This window comes from Lolium perenne, chromosome 3 (genome assembly GCF_019359855.2).
Source record: "Lolium perenne isolate Kyuss_39 chromosome 3, Kyuss_2.0, whole genome shotgun sequence".
NCBI lineage: Eukaryota > Viridiplantae > Streptophyta > Magnoliopsida > Poales > Poaceae > Lolium > Lolium perenne.
The window spans coordinates 289,780,752-289,800,419 of record NC_067246.2 but is presented as its reverse complement, the minus strand read 5'-3'; the positions used below and the strand labels follow the sequence as shown (position 1 = coordinate 289,800,419).

The 19,668-nt window shown below is 42.5% G+C and overlaps 1 protein-coding gene and 1 long non-coding RNA gene across 3 annotated transcripts; one reads left to right on the top strand and one right to left on the bottom strand.

The window, feature by feature from the left end:
- The first annotated feature begins 1,591 nt into the window (after positions 1–1,591).
- LOC127345214 (uncharacterized) lies at positions 1,592–5,722 on the top strand. Of its 2 annotated transcripts, none has more exons than XR_007878498.2 (5): positions 1,592–1,894; positions 2,244–2,328; positions 4,069–4,148; positions 4,249–4,305; positions 4,949–5,722. It is a non-coding gene; the product is annotated as an uncharacterized lncRNA (long non-coding RNA). The 2 variants fall into 2 exon arrangements; XR_007878499.2 differs by having other exon boundaries at positions 2,240–2,328.
- On the bottom strand, positions 5,011–8,453 carry LOC127345213 (PHD finger protein At1g33420). The gene is made up of 5 exons (XM_051371657.2): positions 7,749–8,453; positions 7,253–7,382; positions 6,778–6,993; positions 6,049–6,660; positions 5,011–5,966 (listed from the first exon to the last, which is right to left on the bottom strand). Exons 1-5 carry the CDS (start codon positions 8,086–8,088, stop codon positions 5,117–5,119), a joined length of 2,148 nt encoding a protein of 715 aa, XP_051227617.1. The 5' UTR covers positions 8,089–8,453; the 3' UTR covers positions 5,011–5,116.
- Positions 8,454–19,668: the final 11,215 nt, after the last annotated feature.

Sequence of the window (19,668 nt, the reverse complement as noted above, 5' to 3'; positions counted from 1 at the left end):
AGTTTATATGTATTTAATTATATTTTTTCGAAGTTTTATATATAATTTGTTTATGTTCAACCGATTTGAATATTATTAAATAGTTTCTTTCTAGCCAAAAAAAATACTTTTAATGTTTGGGGCGGCGTTTGGGGGACGCGGCTGGGGAGCGACGTCCCCCAAACGCGGCACGAACAAAACACCTCCCCCAAACGCTCGATCCGGCGCGGTTTGGGGGACGGTTTGGGGGACGCGACTGGAGATGCTCTTAATCTTGCGTAGCGGTAGCGCCTGAATGCACTGCCCGAAAATTAACTGCGCCGTACTGGAGAAGACACCACACATGCCGGCCTAGCTGGCCGTCAGCACAGCAGGGCTGGCTCGTTCTTCACATGCGGCCATGAGTAATGAAAACGGTACTCTACTCAGAAATGAGGGAGGCTACGCGCCCAGACGAGCTGGTGCTAGGTCTGCGCAGAGATACGCAGAGCCCCGTCGCCCCGTCGGCGGCGTCACATCGCTCTGACCCTGTAAAAAATACTAGTACGTAGCGAAGCAGAGGCCTGCGCTGACGAGGTGCTTTGTTTCCGCAGCTGTCCATTGGGGGATTCGACCGCGCTGACCGGTCACAGTGCCCCTCACCCGGCCCCGAACCAAAAGGGGTAAAATTCCCCACCCACGCGCGCAACGACCCATCAAGCGCACAACCGCGAGTCGACCACAATACCTGTTTTGTTCGTGTTTACTTCAACAAGGGATTCTCTTCCAATCAGACACGGGCGATCATCCTAGTAGATGGTTGTGAGTTCAATGAACTTGACACCATATGCTTTCCTTGCCTTCTCTGACATCGAATTCTTGCTCGGCGTGTGCCAAACGCGCCTCCCTAAAAAAGTTAAAAACTCGAAAATGCAAAAGACGGCGGATTTTATTCGATTGCCGACGTCATATGAGCGCGCCGCTCCTTGATGCGCGAGCACAACTCTAGCCAGCAATGGACATGTGCTAGCCATGCGGCTCAGGCGGTACTCCATCGGCACCGGGATGTGGTGCCGGTAAAGCACTTCCGCCTCATTGAGGTTGAACTGCCTCGAGCGCTCGTCGCCGGCGCCGTTTCTGCCGGCCTGGTAGTTGTGCGCCATGTCTCCGGCGGTGGATTTGACTAGCGGCGGTGGCTAGGGTTGGGAGGATATGGGCAGAGACGGTGGTGTCGACGGGGGTTTTAAAGCAGTCGAGGTCATTGATGCCACACGGGAAGTTGCCTCGCCGCCGCGTGTGCGTCCGTACGGTGTCTGGCCTCCCCACCGCCTCGGTTTCCGGCGATGACCACCATTACGCGTCTTTAAAAACGCGATCGGCGCCGTGTTTCTCTGACGAGCGGGGCCCGCGGATGAAATCCGACATGGCACGAGGTGCCGGTGCTCCTGATTCGCGCCCTCCACGTAGGGGACGACACGGGATTGCCAACGGTTTTATTAGGCTAAAATGTAATTGGTGTCAAAAGGAGTTTTTTTTTAACCAAGTAGGCCAATTATATACTTATTTTTTGAGGGAAAGTAGGCCAATTATATTAGCACCCGCTTCCGAGTCCCGACCCACAAGGTGAGATCTCCTCCTCCACGGTTTCCTCTCCACCGTCCCCCGCACACCCAGCCACCCAGCCAGGTTTTTACCCTGGTTTCCTCTCCCAGTCTTCGTCTTCCTCTCCCGAGTCCTGACCTGACCTACCTCTACCTCCAGCAAGCTCCAATAATCCCTCCCACCCGATGCGCCTCCAAGAACCACCTCCTGAGACAGCTCTGCCCTAGGCTGCCGCGCGCCTTTAGCTCAGCGTCTCGCCGCCTCTCGGCCCCGTCGCCGCCATGGACGTGTCGCTGCTGCCTCAACACCGCCGCTCGTCAATCCAGCACAATCGGTGAGCTTCTTTCATCCTCCGATTCACATGCCTTCCACAAATTTCGGACGCGATTTTTCTATATGCTGGTGCAAACCCGACTCGCGGTCTTGATCCGCCGCCCTAGCTGGACCTCCGAGCTCCGGTTCTCGGTCGGCCGGATTCTAGGGTTCCACGCTTGCTCACCGCCGCGGCGTTCGAAATTGGCCATCCCCTGCCCGCGGATACTTTGGGATGCTCGGAAAGAAATCTGACGCACTGATTTAGTAGCATTTAATTGCGATTAATGTCTGCCTGCCTAGGTCACCAGATCATTTTAGGGCGCGCGTCCCTAATCCCCTGCGTTTCCGTGTCTTATGTGTCAAGACAGGGGGCTGGAAAGGCTGATGCGTCCTCCTCTTCTCGGTGCCTTTTTGGTGCATTGCTGGGCACCAGCTCTGCTCTGCTCTGCTCAGGTATTCTATTCATGCTCTTCTCGGGTATCCTTTTTCATGCTTGGGTGCACGATTGGGCACGCCTTGCTTTTGCTGTTCCGAATCTTTGGATCGCAACTTGCTTGATTCTGTGCTGTTTCGGGATATAAATATGTGCGATAGTGTCTTTATCATTCCTAATTAAGGGGGCAAGAGTCGTATCCTTGACGACTTCATCAAATTATCTTAGCCTTTGTTAGAGTCTGTATGGTCTTTTCTGGTGATCATCCTTTTTGGGGTGTGCATTCTGTTTGTTTGTTCCAGAGAAAATTGCTAGCTCATTTTGCACGATGAACACCAGATTTATCATGTGTGGAACTTTAAAAAAAATAGTTTGGTATTACTTCTTAATTGTTGCTGGAGTAAGTATAGCTGTGGCCAAAAAAAAACCCAGCAGAGTTTGTTTTCAGCATTATCAGGCGAACTGAGAACCCTTCGACTGTTTGATAATTGTTAACTTAAATGCTGGATTGCTTCATCAAAATTATGTTTGCCTTTGATAGAGTCTGTACGATCCTTTTTGGGAGCTTTGCTTCTAGTTGTTCAGAGAAAAAATGTTGCTAGCTCATTTTGCTTCGAAGTGGTGCGATGAACACCAGATTTATCATGTGTGGAACTTTAAAAAAATTAAAGTTTCGTCTTACTTCTTAATAATGGCTGGTGGAGTCATAAAAGTATTGCTGTGGCTAAAAAAACAGCAGAATTTGTTTTAGGCGAACTGAGAACCCTTTCGACTGTTTGATAATTGTTAACTGAAATGCTACATTGCTTTGTAAAACAAATGCTGGCTGTGCTCATTTGAAATCATTGATAAGATGTGGGTAAGCAATGCTAAAGCGGTAATAAACAAGCTAACCCTCTGTTCAATCAACTTTTTTTTCTAGTCCATACCACATTATCCAAGATCCTTACTCTGTTCAGGATTACCACCCCATGTTTACAACATTCTTCTACTTTACATCATCTTGTATAGCAATATGGTCTACTTATCCGTTATTTATTCCATGACTTTGTATCGGTCCATTTTTGCATTTACTCAAATTCTGGTGAGGATGCACGATATAACCATTAATATTTCGAATGGAAGACACACTTAACCGACGCTTTTGCGGTTAAATTAAATATTCTTTAGTTCTTTCTGCCTGCAGATCTAAACATTGTACTAAACTCTTATAAATATATGATTATATGCTGGGGAATTGTTCTATTCTCCTTTTTTTTTTTTTTCCTATGAACGCTTGAACATTGTATCTTTAGGTGCTGTTACGATGATATATGGGCATAAAAGTCTAATCTCCAGCATTGATTCGCTCTTTAAGGGTGATAATATAACACTTCAACTTGCATATCACCGATATGACCACTCCTCAAATGGCCTTCAATACATTTTCCAGCACTGGAATATCTCCTCATTTGTACTGATGCCGGTCCTGATTCAGATTTATAGTTACAAAAGATGTGGGTGATAGTATAACACTTAAACTTGCATATCACCGATTTGCCCACCCCAAAAATGGCTTTCAATACATTTTCCAGCACTGGAATATCTCATCATTTATACTGATGCTGGTCCTGATTCAAGTTTATAGTTCCAAAAAGATGTGTACACTGTACAACTTGAATTAGTTCTAATATCATTAGTATTGTTAGATTTGGAACTACTGAAGTCTGCCATTCTTCCTCATTAATTGAGTTGCTTAATCACACTGTTTCCTATTGCAGATCTCATGTTCATCGCTCACCTGTCTTATCCATAAAGAAACTGAGAAAGCTCATTTTGTAGCATAAATGAAACATTTGAGGTGTGTGACCTGTGTTTCTCTCTCCACACTTACTATTTGCTTATAGCTTATTACCTGTGCTTTCATGCCTAAAAGTTTCCAGTGAATTCTCATTTTACAGGTTTGTCATTTCAAGCATCAGACCAGGCTTTAATTTATTATATAGGATAAACCTGAGGTATGTAATTGAATTTTTTTACGTTAATCTTATGTTGGAATTGTGTTGGTTTCACTTGGAATGCACAAAACTGGGAAATACTGAATAGGCTCATCATGTCTTTATTACATTTGCATCTCCATATACTGTTAAGACAGTGGGTGATAATAATGAACCTAAACTGCATGTCCTTTCTCATTTCGTATGATGGAAGTTCACGACTTTGTTTACTTGCCAGTGAATGATACTCCCTCCATTTCATATAAGTTGTCGCTGATTTGTATCTAGCTAGATACATTTTGTGTTCAGAACTTCAGATTCATCTAAATCTACGACAAATAATATATAACAGAGGGAGTGCTGCACATTGATACTGTTATACATTATTTTTATGTTGAAATTAGTAGCTTATGAACAACAAAATCATAGGTTTTCCTTTATCCCTGAGTATTAGGATTATTCGTCAAATAATACGTAGTATCATTTTGAATTGTTTTCAAGATGCTCATCAATTACGCTGCACTATGCTCTGTAACTGTTGTCATGTCGTCTAGCATTTGTCTGTCCGAGGTTAATTTAAACACGTGTCTTGGTGCAGTAGCAATATTATTTGACAGACAATAGTTTTGTTGGAACTCAGCTAACTTTTCAAGTTTCAATGCAGTACTGCAGAGGATTCACTGAGGAAGTGCAAATATTATTTTGGGAGAGAATAGACAAAATCACTGGTTAGAAAGACAAGATTTCATTAACCACTTAAGGTCTAGAGAGGCCTCAGGCTCTGCTCATCACTCTCTCGCTCAGTATTTACATTTCACTACATTATGTACAGTCACCCCACGGTTGCTAGGCGCCCAAATTTGCCTGCACCGCCAACAGATCCAATCTCATCCTTGCACCTGCCAGCAGCACCCATATCCACTCTGCCGCCGCCACTGCCACCTCCACCACCGCGACTCTTTCCTTTGCGTGGACTTGCACACTTCCTGCAGATGAACTTATCGGGGACTTCTTCAAAATCGCTGATTCCTGAGCACCTGGTGTGCTGCCAGACTCCACACACATCACATGCCATCATCCTCTCACCATCATCATCCTTGGCACCACATGTACAGTCCACTGTCCAGTTCTCCAAACCCCTCTCCATCCTGAACTGCACAATTCTCCGGTGATCCCCAGTGCACCGTCCTCTCACCCTTACAAGCTGGCTTGAGCCAAGCACATGCTTCACAGGTGTTGTGTCACTTAAGTTTAGGAAGTCAGGGAGCTGTTCAGCCTGGAAGCTATGGAACATGAGGTACGTTTCTTGAAAGACCTTTGCAGCCTGGATTTTCAGTTGACCGAGGGTAGCACTTTCTGGTAAAATTAGAAGTTCCATCGGTGGTGCAGTGTAGTCCTTTGGATGATCAAGCAGTTCAATGGAGCAACTCACAGAAAGCAGGTTTGGGTTCAAAAGAGCTTCTGGAGCACTCTCATCATAGTGTTTGATGAACTGCTTGCAGTCCAGAATTTTTGCAGCTGCATTGTGTGATGATGCAGCCACCACCTCTGGCTGTGAAGACAGCATCGTTTCTGGGTTCAGCAGAGCATCATAGAGGAATCGAAGATCGTGTACTAGATGCTCGACAGAGGGCCCAAACACAGTTGTGTCTACTGGGGCCTGATTGGAGTATGTTTCCAGCCTGCTCGCCATGAAATACAAGTCAAGAGGACTGCCTAATGAAGTTCTGCAAAGTGGAGCAACATACTGGAAATAAGGTTTACCTGTATTCAATTGCACTAGTCTCAGCATTGCAGCGGACAGCAATGAAATGGCCATCATCCATCAGTTTCCCTCGCAATCCTCGAAGGGAATAATCCAGCAGCTCCTGTGAATCAACAGCCTTGGATGCAGCTCCCCTAAGTGCACGCCAAGACACCCAGCGTCCTGTCTCGACAGCACGGAGAATCTTGAGCATTGCAGCTTCGGCTCGATCGACATCTTCCTTGTTCCACATGCAGAGCACCTTGGATTCAACTGCTCCATCCATCGCTGGTTTTGACATCTCGGCATCCTTACGGGCTTGATGAAGCAGGTGCATTATGAACCGGAAGAGGTCCCTCACAGTCACAAGCTGTCGATCGGATAGGGCCCAATACAGAGCAATCGTGTTCTGTAATGGAGTCCTGATGGTGTTGCGATGTGAGAAGTACAGCGCCAGGTGTATGCCAGAGAGCACATCAACTGCCTGTTGGTATGTGTCTGAGGTATGTGCAAAGCTACCGGCGCCAAACTTATATCCCCATTCACCGTACCATGGATGACCACTTGTGATGGCATGCAGAAGCCTGTAGTCCATTCCATGCTTCTTGGATATGTCCATGACAGTGACCTTCCTGCAAGTTGGCAAATGGCGTTCTTAGTGTTGTGTGTGGCTGGATGGTTTTTGAATGATGGTCAAGGTTCATGTCACGCTAACTGCACCACTGTGTACCAACAGTTAAGCCGTTTACCTCACATGCAGCACATTGCAGAGGCGATCCCAGAAGCTCATTATGTCACGGCCAGTAAGAAGCCTTGACCCTCCTTCACGGCCATTTACCCTGAGAAGATGTCCATAGCCGTTTGCATGCACAACTGCATGCAGCAAGTGTGAGGAATCATCCAGATGCAGGTATCCGCACTCTTCCAGCTCCTCGCCTTCCATGTCGAAGTTGCACAAGAGGCACCTGGAGAAGAAATTGGTCAGGATACTCCGTAGTATCATCGAGCAGAAGAATAATTACATCCACATCACACGGAATATGTGCTCGGAACAGATTGTACAACCGAACTGCAAATCGAAAGCATGAACTGGAACAGGTTGGGGAGCTTTGCATGACGGGAAATCAACCGAGCAATCGGTGGTATCTCCATGTTACTACGGTTAACACAGAAAGTAGTGTATGATTGTTCTGTCCAGAAATTAACAATGCTGGTTCCTCCCACCTTGAGTCTGCAGCGGCCATGGGAGTCCCGCAGCGGAGGCAGCAGGTGCGCCGACGGCCAGCCATCTGGATGCTGTCGTTCTCGATGATGAAATGGTACCGCTTCCCGCACACCGGGTGCCCGCTCCATCCTGCAACCGCCAACACAGATGCATTAGAGAACCGATATTCCATCACCGCTGCTGTTTGATTGTAACAAATCAGAGAACGTGGAAACGAACATGGACATTGTGGATTGAATAAAATCTTTGGTTAAAAAAAAAACTGAAGGAACGTCTGCAATGTCAGTCATTCATCCGTCAGTCACTCTCAAAAAAATTAGCACACCGCCAAAACAATTAAAAATCGAAATCAATAAAAAATAAAAAAGAGGACGAAACTCATTATCTTACGAACGTTTTCCGAAAGGAAAAAAACAATTTTATAAGGGAAAAAACAATGTTTCGAGGACAGACAGAAAAAACAAAACAAAAAAAAAGAAAAGGAAAGCAACTCACCCACGACTCTGCACTGATCACAATAGACAGATCGCGATCTGAGCACATCCTCCTCCACGACGTTGAGCTCGACCCCGCATCCACCGCCGCCGCCGCCGTCGTCCTCCCCGTCCTCGCCGACCCTGAGCGAGACCCTCCACGTGAGCAGGTGCGGCGGGGCGGCGGCGGCCGCCGGCGAGAAGATGGAGGGGAGCGGCAGCAGGCGCGCGTGCCTGGCGAGGAACCCCCTGACCGCCTCCCGGAACGTGCCGGCCGCCCCGCCGTCCCTGGCCGCCGGGAACCCAGCAAAGGCCTCGACCCGTGTCCTCGCCTTCTTGAGCGGCCGGCCGTTCACAACCATCGCCCCTCGCGCCTCCGTCGGATCTCCGCAGATCTGGCAGATCCACCACCGTCGGCGTCCTCCCTCGTCGGCGTCGGACCAGATCGGGTTAGGGTTGGCGACGGCGGCGGCTCCGAGATAAAGAGGAGGGAGGTGATGGGGTCGATTCCTTCGAGGGGAAGCAGGGTCCCCTGCGCCCGGTCCTTGTACGCCGAGCAAGGCGCGGTGGTGGCCGGGCCCACGGGCAGGGAGAGGGTGTACGGTGGGACGGGTCCAGGCGGCTCGGGATGCGATCGGATGGGACGGGCTCGTCAGGTCGTGGCAGAGCGCTAACCAGGGTTGGGTGGGTGGTTGGGTTGGGTTCCGGGGCTTTCCGAAAGGATAGCGGCAGAAATGGGAGGGAATAAAGGCCCGGGGCACGATGGTCATTTCCTGGCCCCGGTTTCCGGAGAGGACGATTGGGAGGGGTGGTCGTGGCCCCACGCGGGTGGAATGACCTGAATGCCCCTGTTGGTCTTTGGGGCTCGCGCTTTTCTGGATCTGTTGGCTGCTGGGTGCGCTTTGTTGCAACCTACCACGTGGCGATGGCGCTAACCAATGACATCGGACAGGGGAAAAGGAGTGGTACCATTTGGTTGCAGTACTGTACCAGACTCTATTTTTAAACAAAAGAGAAGTGACGATTTCCTCCACAGAACAACCATTACTCGTATCCGCAGTATCTATAAATAAAAGAGTGGCGGTAGCCTTTAGTTTCCAGACTTTGTGTTTACCTGAAGAATTTTAATTTGTTTTGCGTTTGATTTTAAATTATAAGACATACACTCAAGCATGAGAACTAATCAAGTTATAAGCAAAACACAAGATATAAGAAATAATGTTATTGGCACCTATAGTTGAATGCATCGAAGATTTGAAGCACATGTAAGAGTCAAAGAGAAGCGACGACTTCCTTGATAGAAAAACCATTGCCCATATCAGTATCTTTAAATAAAAGAGTGGTAGTATTTGATTTCCAAGGTTTGTGTTCATTTGAATAATTTTAATGTGTTTTGCTTTCGATTTTAAATTATGAGACATACTCTCACATCATGGCAATTAATGAAGTTATAAGCCAAACACAAGATATAAGAAATAGTGCTATCGATACTTTTAGTTGAAGGCATCGAAGATGTGAAGCAGATGTACGAGTAGAAGTACTCAGATACATCAAAGACAAGTCATTCATATTGATAGAAAGAAAAATATACACTACAATAAACAAACTACATAAATTTCTAGTTGTCCACTCAACATGTGTATCCATCATGTTCTCTGATGTATATTTTCTTTTGTTTTCGGATGTATCTACAACAACTGGGTGATGTTGCACCGGCTCATGTTCTCTAGCTTAATACAATGCATGATATTTGCCAATATTGTAAAAACGAAATATCATTCTCATATCATATGTATTTCTATATAGATTTTGATGTTTTTTTGTATGAGCTTGGTCAAACTTTACATAGTTTGGCTTTGACGAAACCGTGATAGTTTGTCATGAAGGAAGAATGTAGGATCGAATCATATTGAAATTTCAAAGGATTCTTTTGCACTATTTACAAAGCAAAACCTGTATCCACTCAAAACTCATGAAAACATATCAAATATTTCCCCTGTAATGTATATAAAAACTTCGTTACAACCTCGTGGGATTCTAGTGGACGGGCATTTTAATACTTCATTGCAATCTTGCCCAAAGAGGTAGCAAGCTCTAAGGGTCTTTTTGTGAAACGCGGTATAGACACACACACACACACACACACACACACTCATAAACATGCATTGACCTGTATGACGCACGCACACCCATCCTCTTTGAGCACCCTCGAGGACTTGAGATTTGTGAAATCACCATAGGCGCCTCGCTATCTGCGGGAACATCGTCCCCCACTAAAAGAATATTTTGCCTTTTATGAGACACCAAAGTGTTAAACCCGGGGTTTGATCTTCATGGAATGGCCTGCCACTACCCTCCTAAAAAAACCAACCACAAGTTGCTTCTCCTCTAAGGGCTTGTTGGAAATTTGTAGGATTAAATTATGTGGAAATTTGTCCTATGATGGCTGTTTGGATTGTAGGATTCCTGTAGGATTTTTCCTAAGGAATCTTTTGCACTAGATTTCGTGGGAAATCTAGCATCCACTCAAAGCTCTTTTTCAGAATTCTTTATTTTGGTGAAATAATATAAACTTTGGTTTATATGAATTCACAAAGGATTCTAGTGGGAATGGCATTGCAATCCTATGTTTCTCTTGTCATACGAATCACACAGACACGAAGTTGTTTCGTTGTGATTGATAGAAAAAACCTAGCTTGTTTTGACGCGGTACTTTCTTAAATAACGTGAATTTGGTTTTAAATCGTATGATTTATGATTTATGTGACCGAGGGGCAACAAAGATATCTTTGGAAGCATGGAATCACATATTTGGCATTGGTAGTAGTATCATGCTACTCATCATAACATGTGTATCACATATGCATACAATGTCACTATCTCATTTTCTAGGTACCAATAAAGAAAAACCAAAAAATAATTATGTGATTAATCGATTGAAAAACAATCGTGTCCCAAGCTAATTATTGCATGCAATATGTCTTTTTCTTTGAATTCATGCAATATTTTTTGCACGAGGATATCTAATGAGATAGTGACACTGTATCTGTATAAAATAGATTTTGGGGGTGTCCTTGTCTTCAAAGGATGAGATATAATGATTAACTATTTCAAAAAACATGGGCGTGTGCAGAGTGTACTTCGTGTTTCTCAAATAACACAAATTAAGGGGACCAATGTAGTTTACTCATGGTAGTGGCAAAAAATTCAAAATGATGATCTGTCCACCTCAAGATGACCTATGTTTATAAAACATGTGTAATACTTATGCATTCTAATATAAGATATAATTTACTCGGCATTCGTACTAATTTGAAGTCTTTTTGAAATTTGGTGTGACATAAAAGAAGAGTGCATTAAACCAAATGTCACTTAACTTGATGGATGTGTGAACTATAGTCCCAAAACACTCAAATGGTTAAAGGGATATTTTACAGTTGGTATTGATGTCATATATGGTCCAAAAAAAAATACATGCCAGAAAAAATTCCCGTCTATTTGATGGCCAATGGCGCCATTGTTTGTTCACATACATCGTAGGACATCGTAGAAGAAATCCCCGCTCGATGTGGCTTTTCATGGGCAAAAGATGTCTTCTCATCATATGTCATTTATGGCCATCCTTCCCTTTTTTGTTGTTGATTTTCTCGAGATGAAGAGATGTCTCGAAGGAGGTTGGAGGTTGGAAATTGATGATCATATGGTGGAGATGCAAGACTTGGGATAGTGACTTGGAAGAGATCGACAGAGGGTGGAATGAGCTAGGGATTTGGAGGTTATTGGGACATCGCAACACTTAGGACTAAATAAGGGAGAGAGTTATAATTATGTGCATATGCATTCATGCATTTGAAATTGAGGGGAAATTTTTAGCGCTCAAGAAGTGAGCCTAGCTCACTTGCTTAGGGAAGTGGATGTACAACCTAGCCTCCTAGGTTCAAGTCCCCAGGGACGCAGATTTGGGTTCTTATTATTAAAAAACACTTTAAGGTCTTCCCCTACTCTATATTCCTTTTAAAAAATCGTGTTCAAAACAAAACCTCAAAGAGATCGAAATTCCTCTCTACTAGTGACTAGGGTTAGGTCATTAGTGGACTAATGTGGATTTCTACATGACCTTTGTTGAAGTTATGTTTTTTGAGGGAAATAATTTGAATTCGATTCAAATTTGAAAACTACAAGTTCAAATTTCAAATCCAAATAAAAGAAAAGCTTGGATTTAAAATTATAAATTTCTAGATTACAACTGCAAGAATAGAGAAAATACAACTTTATTAATAAAAAACAAAATTACATTGTATTTACCCAATTCATCATATTACAAGAATAAATAGTATAGGAATTAAAGTAAGAAATAAAAAAGGAAACCTAAACTATACCCAGCTACATTGTCTTCTTTTCTCTTCGTAGAAATTCCTGCAAAATACCAAGAGGATATCAAGAAAAATAAGTGGTAGTAAAAAATAATCATTCTAGGGTGATAAACATCACTTGGCCGACCCGATCCACAACATTTTAGGATCACAACAACCCAAAAAGCTCACAGACAACTCACACAACCATGCAGATGCATTTGTTGTCAACCAAATGCAAGCTCTAGGACAATATAAAAACTTCTAGCATAACAGATTTGTAGAATCAACCACATCCATCGACCAAGAACACCAATACACACAAGAACATTTCACTATTCTAAACCACCATAGAATCAGGAGCTAGTTCAAAGCATCCATAAATTATAGAACACCCCAAAATCCTAGAAAACACAAGAAGCTTGATCATATAGCTGGAGCTAGGAGGAGCGAGCTCCAATAAAGGAAGAAAAGGTCATCAAGGCAAAAGCTGATCAAGATCACCAGCTCATCAAGCACAAGCATATTGCATCTAGGATCTAGAGTAAGGTATAGCAACTTCAGGAATAGATCACTATGATCTATTTCCATAAGCAGAAAAGCATCCAAATACAATAGTTATCAAACATATGTTGTTTGATTGATTTTGACATCATTTGGAAGTAAACCAACTAAAGCTGGAAACTAAAGTGGCATAGAATTAAAAAGCACCAACTCTGCTACCTCAAGATGTACATGGACAAGCAAATATAAGACAAATCTCCATACAAATGAGCATAACAGAATAGCACAAGATAGTCATATAACTACTAGAGACACCAAGTTCAATCTAGTTTAACAAACCATCACCCTATGGGTTCCTAGCCAGAATACTTTTGTTTAACCCATCAAAGTTTCTAGGCATTTAACATGACACGAGAATGCCACAGTGAAATCAAGAAGATCACCTATTATAACATAAATCAATCTACTCAAGCCACTAGAATCCACTATTTATACCAAGCATAGTTTTCCAAAGCCTATACCAACCAAATGGATCAGAACAATTGATGGCACATACAAGAAATCATCAAAGTTAATATCCATCATTCTATATCTTAGACACGGGTAATTCAAACATTCTCTACTTCCCTTCCTTGATAAAGAATAAAGGAAGAGAAGGTAGAAAATGTCTAAACCTTGTGTGACACATCAATGGATCAAGTAACACAGTGATAATACATCTACAAGTAATAATGGAGAACCTTTAACACTGACACATATTCAACTAGAAAATAAACACAAAAATTAACCCTAGGCTAGAACCAGGAAATGAGAATTTAATATATTACACAATAGTTGATGCAATTGCATATGGCAGTAAACAAAGGCAACAATAACAATTAAGCCAAGCAATGCTAATACAACCCAGAGGATTAGCCATGACAGAATAGGATCACCAAGTTGAAGCAGATGAACAAATACATCAAACCCTAGATATTTACAAACATGCATAAATAGCGTACAATTCAACTAATAACTAGAAGTAGCACAAGAGCACAAGTTAAAAAAATCAAAGAACAAAACCTAAATGGAAACCCTAACCCTAGCAACCAGGCTCAATGAGTTGGACATGAGAGCAGATGTGAGCAGGGAGAGGTGCTACGGAGATTAGAGGGGAGAAGGGATCTTACCATCGCCAAGGGGCAGCAGCCAAGGCATGGTGAGGCAGTGCTCACGTGGTCATAGCCACTTCAGCGAATCGGGGACAGTGCCGATGTTACACCGATGACTCCAGGACAGAGGAGGGCACCAGGAGGACATCCTAGTGCCTCTGTAACCACGACGAAGCCATAGCAAAGCGAATGACAACATCACCCTGAAACCCTAGGGTTTAGAGGGGTATGCGCAAGGTCGGCGACATAAGTGAAAAACGGATCGACGAGGACAGAATCGAAGGGTGTCGATAGAGGAGTCGATGGATTGCGATCCATGGTAGCAGAGATGGCTGGATCTGGACGGAGTAGGCACTCAAAGATGGAGGCGGCGCGGTCGCCATCACCGTTGCATGATAAAGGAGAGAGATAGAGTGACGAGAAGTGAGTAGGTGGCTCAGTCGATCGACCAAAAGCCCTTAATTCATTTTAATGAAATAAATCCATGAAATTCCCAAAAATGGTTTAAAAATTCATTTTTCACTCAAATAAATTAAGGAAAAATACCTAACCCCCCCCCCCCCATTTTTTATTCAAATACAATAAGATTATAAAATAGAAGATATTGTTTTTATTTTAAAAAGCATTTGTTTAGTTCAATTAATGGAAAAATAAAATATTTTCTCCAAAAAGGATTTATATTTCAAATAAAAACAAGGATCTCTTTTAAAATATTAAAGGTATTATTTCAGTTCATAATTCAAATGAAAATATTACATAATCCATTTAGTTAAAGAAACCTTATTTAAATGAATTAACCATTTCAGAAATAATTATTTAAACCAAGAATGGTACACCCTCCGTTACTAGTTATAAGGTGTATAGTTTTCGGTACGGAAATTAAGATATACATGTGGAGAGAAAACTACACAATGTTTTGGAGGAATTGATCCTAGACAATTGACATGATAAAATAGAGGAGCTTCCAAAAGATAAGGAAGCACAAGCAAATATCTAAAAAAATATCCACACAGGTTGTCCAGCGCAATATACCTTGTATTTTGGAGACTTTTATAAAAAGAACTATACACCTTATATCTAGGAACGGAGGGGGCGTTAAAAATTGCAAACTAATCACAAATTCCAAAAAGGGGTGAAACACAGAAAGAAAATCAGTGTATCATTACTATGCATAATAGCGCCATTTGGATCTTTAAGAACCGAGGTCCCAGGTCAAGTCGAAACGTTGCATTGCACTAGATCGCAGTTTCCAAGAAAGTTCAACGGTTGCTCATGTCTTTGATTATTTCATATCAATTACTTGCAAAGGATTATACTTATCATTTCTGCACTGAAAAGCAAAACACTATTTTCCTCAATCTAGAACTTGATCTTATGGAGGGCAATGGAATCATGGTTTGTGTTGATGGTGGAGGTTCCGTTGCAAGTGAGTATATGATCATCTAGGATCAAAGTTGTCAGAATCGTGATTCTGAATCGGATCGGAACCTCTATAGTAGGATCGTAAACCATAAGATTTTAAATTTTTAGAACCGTGAAATCTTATATTATATGTAGTAAAATCGGAGGATCGTTTCACTTAATTTGGGTCATAAAGTCGTAGAATCTCGTAGTAAAAACATGATTGTAACAACTATGTCTAGGACTAAAAACAAATGCGTCTAGTGATTCTGGAGTCGTATGTACGCGTTAAACATAAGATCTTTAATTTGACGAGGAAGTCAGGTGTACCTTTTTTTCCTTTCCAATATGAACTGATGCTTATTTCCCAGGTTGTGGGTACTCCTAGTTCCACTGTAGGTTGAGAGTCTGTAAGCTCTCTAGGCCCAGGTGGACGACATGTGCAATAGAGCCTATGATGGATTGTTTTAATGGTTGAGGGTCAAGCACTCAAGATTAGTAAATGGCTGATGTCCTAGCAATACAAAAGGGTGGGTATGCAGGATCTCGGAGAAGAATAGTGATTGGTTTGGATCTTATACTGGGCCTCACACCCAAAAAGTATGGACGGGTTACGTTCGGATGGTAACTGACAAGGTATTAACTTGTCAATGCCTACGGATTATAGATTTAGAGTTTCGTAAGAAGTAGAGGGAAAGTAGATCTCGAAGGTTTCAGCCGACAAAGGTATTTCGACTAAAGTTACGGTGGCTTTGTTGATAATTGATTCGATCCTTTCCTCTTCCCTTGGCTCCCCTTTATATAGGAGGCAGAGCCGAGTGATTTTATGTCGTATAAGTTACAAACTGCGAGAAGGCGTATTGGGGCCTTTCCCATATTGTTACATAATTCCTTATACAACTCTATATTCCTTATCCGAAATTCCCTAGGCTTCTGGGCCTTCAAAGCTTCGGGTCGTGGGCCTCACGTCCTCGCCAAATAACCTGGGTGCTTTATTCGGTATGCCTATTCGGCATGCCTATGTCAGTAACAAAGAATTTTTTATATATAAGGAGTTTCCTCCCGATTTCCATTAATAGAAACCAGGATGGTAACAAAGATAAGAATATCTTATTAGAAAAGTAGCACACCTCTACAAGTTGTATTGAATTGTAACTTGTCACTCCTTGTTTTGGTAAGGAACTATGAACAAGGCAGGAAATGGGCTCCATGAAGTTCCATCAACCTGTTAAGGCTCATGGGCATGAATTTTGAAAATAAATAAATATTTTCAAGAAATATTTGTGAAACATGCATTGGCCTAAGATTTGCCAATCAATTGCCCTAACTAGTGCATCAAACATTTTTTCCTTTAAGTTGAGCTTATTGAGTGCGCTCGTACTCATCCCTTTACTTCTAAAACCTTTGCTAGATTGTGATACCAACGAAGGAGACTACATGGACGCACCAAAAGGCAGCTACGAGGTCGTGTACGAGGATCTTGTTCTTTCCGTAGGATTTTGAATGAGTGGAATGTGACATCGTCTATGAAGCTGAGGATGTCGAGACTAAGCAATAGATAGTCTCGAGTCGTAGTATCTAAGCCCAGCAGTCTAGAACTTTACTTAAATAAGTTGACGAGCTCTTAAAATGTTTAGTTTATTACTTCCGTTAGTTGTTAAGTTGTTTCAAGTAGAGTTTGAGTCTGAGTGGTATCTTCAGTGGACCGATGAGGATATAGAAGAGTTTGTACATTTTTAGCTTATAATAATAAGTGGTTAATGCTTAGACCCGGAATGTTTATGTTGTGCCACCTTAAGGGTTGTAATATTTATGAAAAAAAATATAAACATGTATAATATAAAATCTATACTACTATGTATTAGAATCGTTATAAAGTATATTTTTATATTACGTGCATTTGATAGTATGGATGTTAACCTTTTCTTCTTCTATATTATTGATCAAATTTAACAAGGTTTGACTCTGAATAAACCGAATAGCGCAGAGGGAGTATATGCATTTTATATTGTAAATACTAATATTTGTGTGAATTTGCTTTCAAATCATACCGTTTTTTTGTGTGACTGAGGGAGCTGTCGTTATCTTTCATTCCTCACACGAATTTGCTTTCAAATAGTACATCTTGGGAAGCACGGAATCACATGTTGGCGTCCGTACTACTAGTACTCCACTTGCAGTTGCAGAGCAGTACTACTAGCAGACTGCGTGGCGGCAATAGAGCAGAAGCGAAACCAACCAGGCGCGGAGAGCAAAACCGGCCAGGAATTCCGTACACCACCTGACCAAAACGACCAAAACGCCCCTCCGAAGCCTACCGGCTCGCCCCGGAAACTTCCGTTTCCTCCTTTCGTTCTTTTCTGGGCGCTTCCCCTCTTTTCTCCGTCTCTCGCGCGCCTAGCGGTAGCGGACACGCGGCGAGGCACAGCTGATTAGACGAGTGATCGCGAGCCAGCCGGTAATTGGTGCTTGATCCGCACGCGCCGTGGTCGTGACTTGACTTGGTGCTATTTCCTGGACGACCCAACGACTGATTGGTTGGGCCACGCCTCAATCGGCAAGCTAATCTGTCTTTTCTCGATGGAATCTGTGAGCTAATCGTGAGGGTATATATAGCATGGTTTTTTTTTTGAGAGAGAACATGTCTTTATTGATCAAGCAATATCATTACAAAGTTCAACCCGAATAAACTCCGGGATTACATCGATGCAAATCTTACAAACCGAAGGCTGAGAACGAGCCAGCTTATGTGCTACCATATTCAACTTCCTACTAGAAAACCTGAAGATACAGGACTCAAAGTCCGTCTTCAGAGATTTGATATCACCGATAATACGCAGAGTAGAACGATCGCGAGATGTAGAGGAAATCCGTTGTATCAGCGACAGACAGTCGGACACCAGAATGACCTTCTGAAAATAGCGTTCCTTGGAGACTGACAATGTGCGTCGAACATCTAGAGCTTCCGCCATCTCTGGAGTTTTTTTCCGAAATGGGGGTGTACCCCGACTTCTGCATCGTGACGATGCACACAACCTTTTATTAGATAAAAAGTTTGAGAAAAATAACGTTTACAACTCACGCATCACCGAGGATTGATACAAAATCAACCATCGAAAACAACCCATACTATGGCTACACATCAGCATAACCTTCTAGTATGTCGCCAGCCAGTCTGGCACAAGATATCCTAAGCGACCATCAGGAGTCGTGTGCAGCCAGTAGCCATAGCATCCCGCTGCCCCTTCGGGGAGAGTAGGGCCCAAAGATGAACCTAATGGGAGACCATATGGATAACCTGCAAGAAATAAAAAGAGACTTTTTAATTAAAAATTATATCATTTCTGACCCTCCAAATAGACCAACATAAAGCAGAAACCCCAATCCGGAAAAAAGCCTTAGATTGTCTATCTACTTCATTTAACCAATTACCAAACATATTAGTAATATTAGTCGGAGGTGGAAAATCATAAGTGAAATTAACCGTACGCCATAAGAGCTTTGCTAATGGACATTCAATGAAAAGGTGTTGAATGGTCTCCTGTTCCCCACAGAAAACACATTTTGTACACCCATTTCAATGATGTTTAGCTAGATTGTCCTTAGTTAACAAAACTTTATTACTCAAGAACCACATGAAAATCTTAATCTTAAGCGGAATTTTAACCTTCCAGAGATACTTCCTCAGAAAAGGGGTGTGCTCACTCATGAGATCTTAATACATCGACTTCACTGTAAATAAACCATTTGAAGACAATTTCCAAACAAAACGATCATTTTCTTCATTAGTTACCAACATGAGTTTCCTACATAATTGCAACCATAAAGTCCATTTATTTCCACTTAACACCCTTTGAAATGTAATGTTCAGCGGTGTTTGGGCTAATACCTGTGCAACTGTTACATTCTTATGGTGTACAATATTATACAAAGATGGATATTGATGAGCCAAAGAAATATTTCCCGACCAGGTATCTTCCCAAAAGCGGGTATTCATGCCATTACCCACTTTGAAGAAGCCCCTAGAGAAAAACTCATGTTTAACTCCCATCAATCCTTTCCAGAATGGGGAATCGGTAGGCCTAGCTTGTACCTCCGATAACGTCTTCTGTCTTAGGTATTTATTTTGTAGCAATTCTTGCCACACCCCGTCTTCATTAAGAAGTTTAAAGAGCCACTTACTCAATAATCATCTATTTTTGATTTCGAGAACCTCAATACCTAATCCCCCTGGTCTTTGGGACGTCAAACAATGTTCCATTTGGTAAGCCGGTATTTTCTTTTATTTCCATCAGACTGCCAAAAGAATCGAGATCTATAAAAATCCAAGCGTTTCCTTACCCCAACAGGTATTTGGGTATTTGCAGGAAAGACAACATAAACATTGGTAAACTAGTTAATACTGAATTAATAAGGACTAACCTATCACCATAGGATAGTAACTTCCTTTTTCAGCATCCTAATTTACTCTCAAACCTTGTTTCTACCGGATACCAATCTGAATTCCTAAGTTTTTTTTGTAATGGATTGGAAT

Coding starts and splice junctions, on each gene's coding strand:
- LOC127345213 (XM_051371657.2), bottom strand. CDS start 8,088: ATGGTTGTGAACGGCCGGCCGCTCAAGAAGGCGAGGACACGGGTCGAG. Junction 6,994..7,252: donor ATGGCCGCTGCAGACTCAAG/GTGGGAGGAACC, acceptor TTTCTTCTCCAG/GTGCCTCTTGTGCAACTTCG. Junction 6,661..6,777: donor TGCAATGTGCTGCATGTGAG/GTAAACGGCTTA, acceptor GCCAACTTGCAG/GAAGGTCACTGTCATGGACA.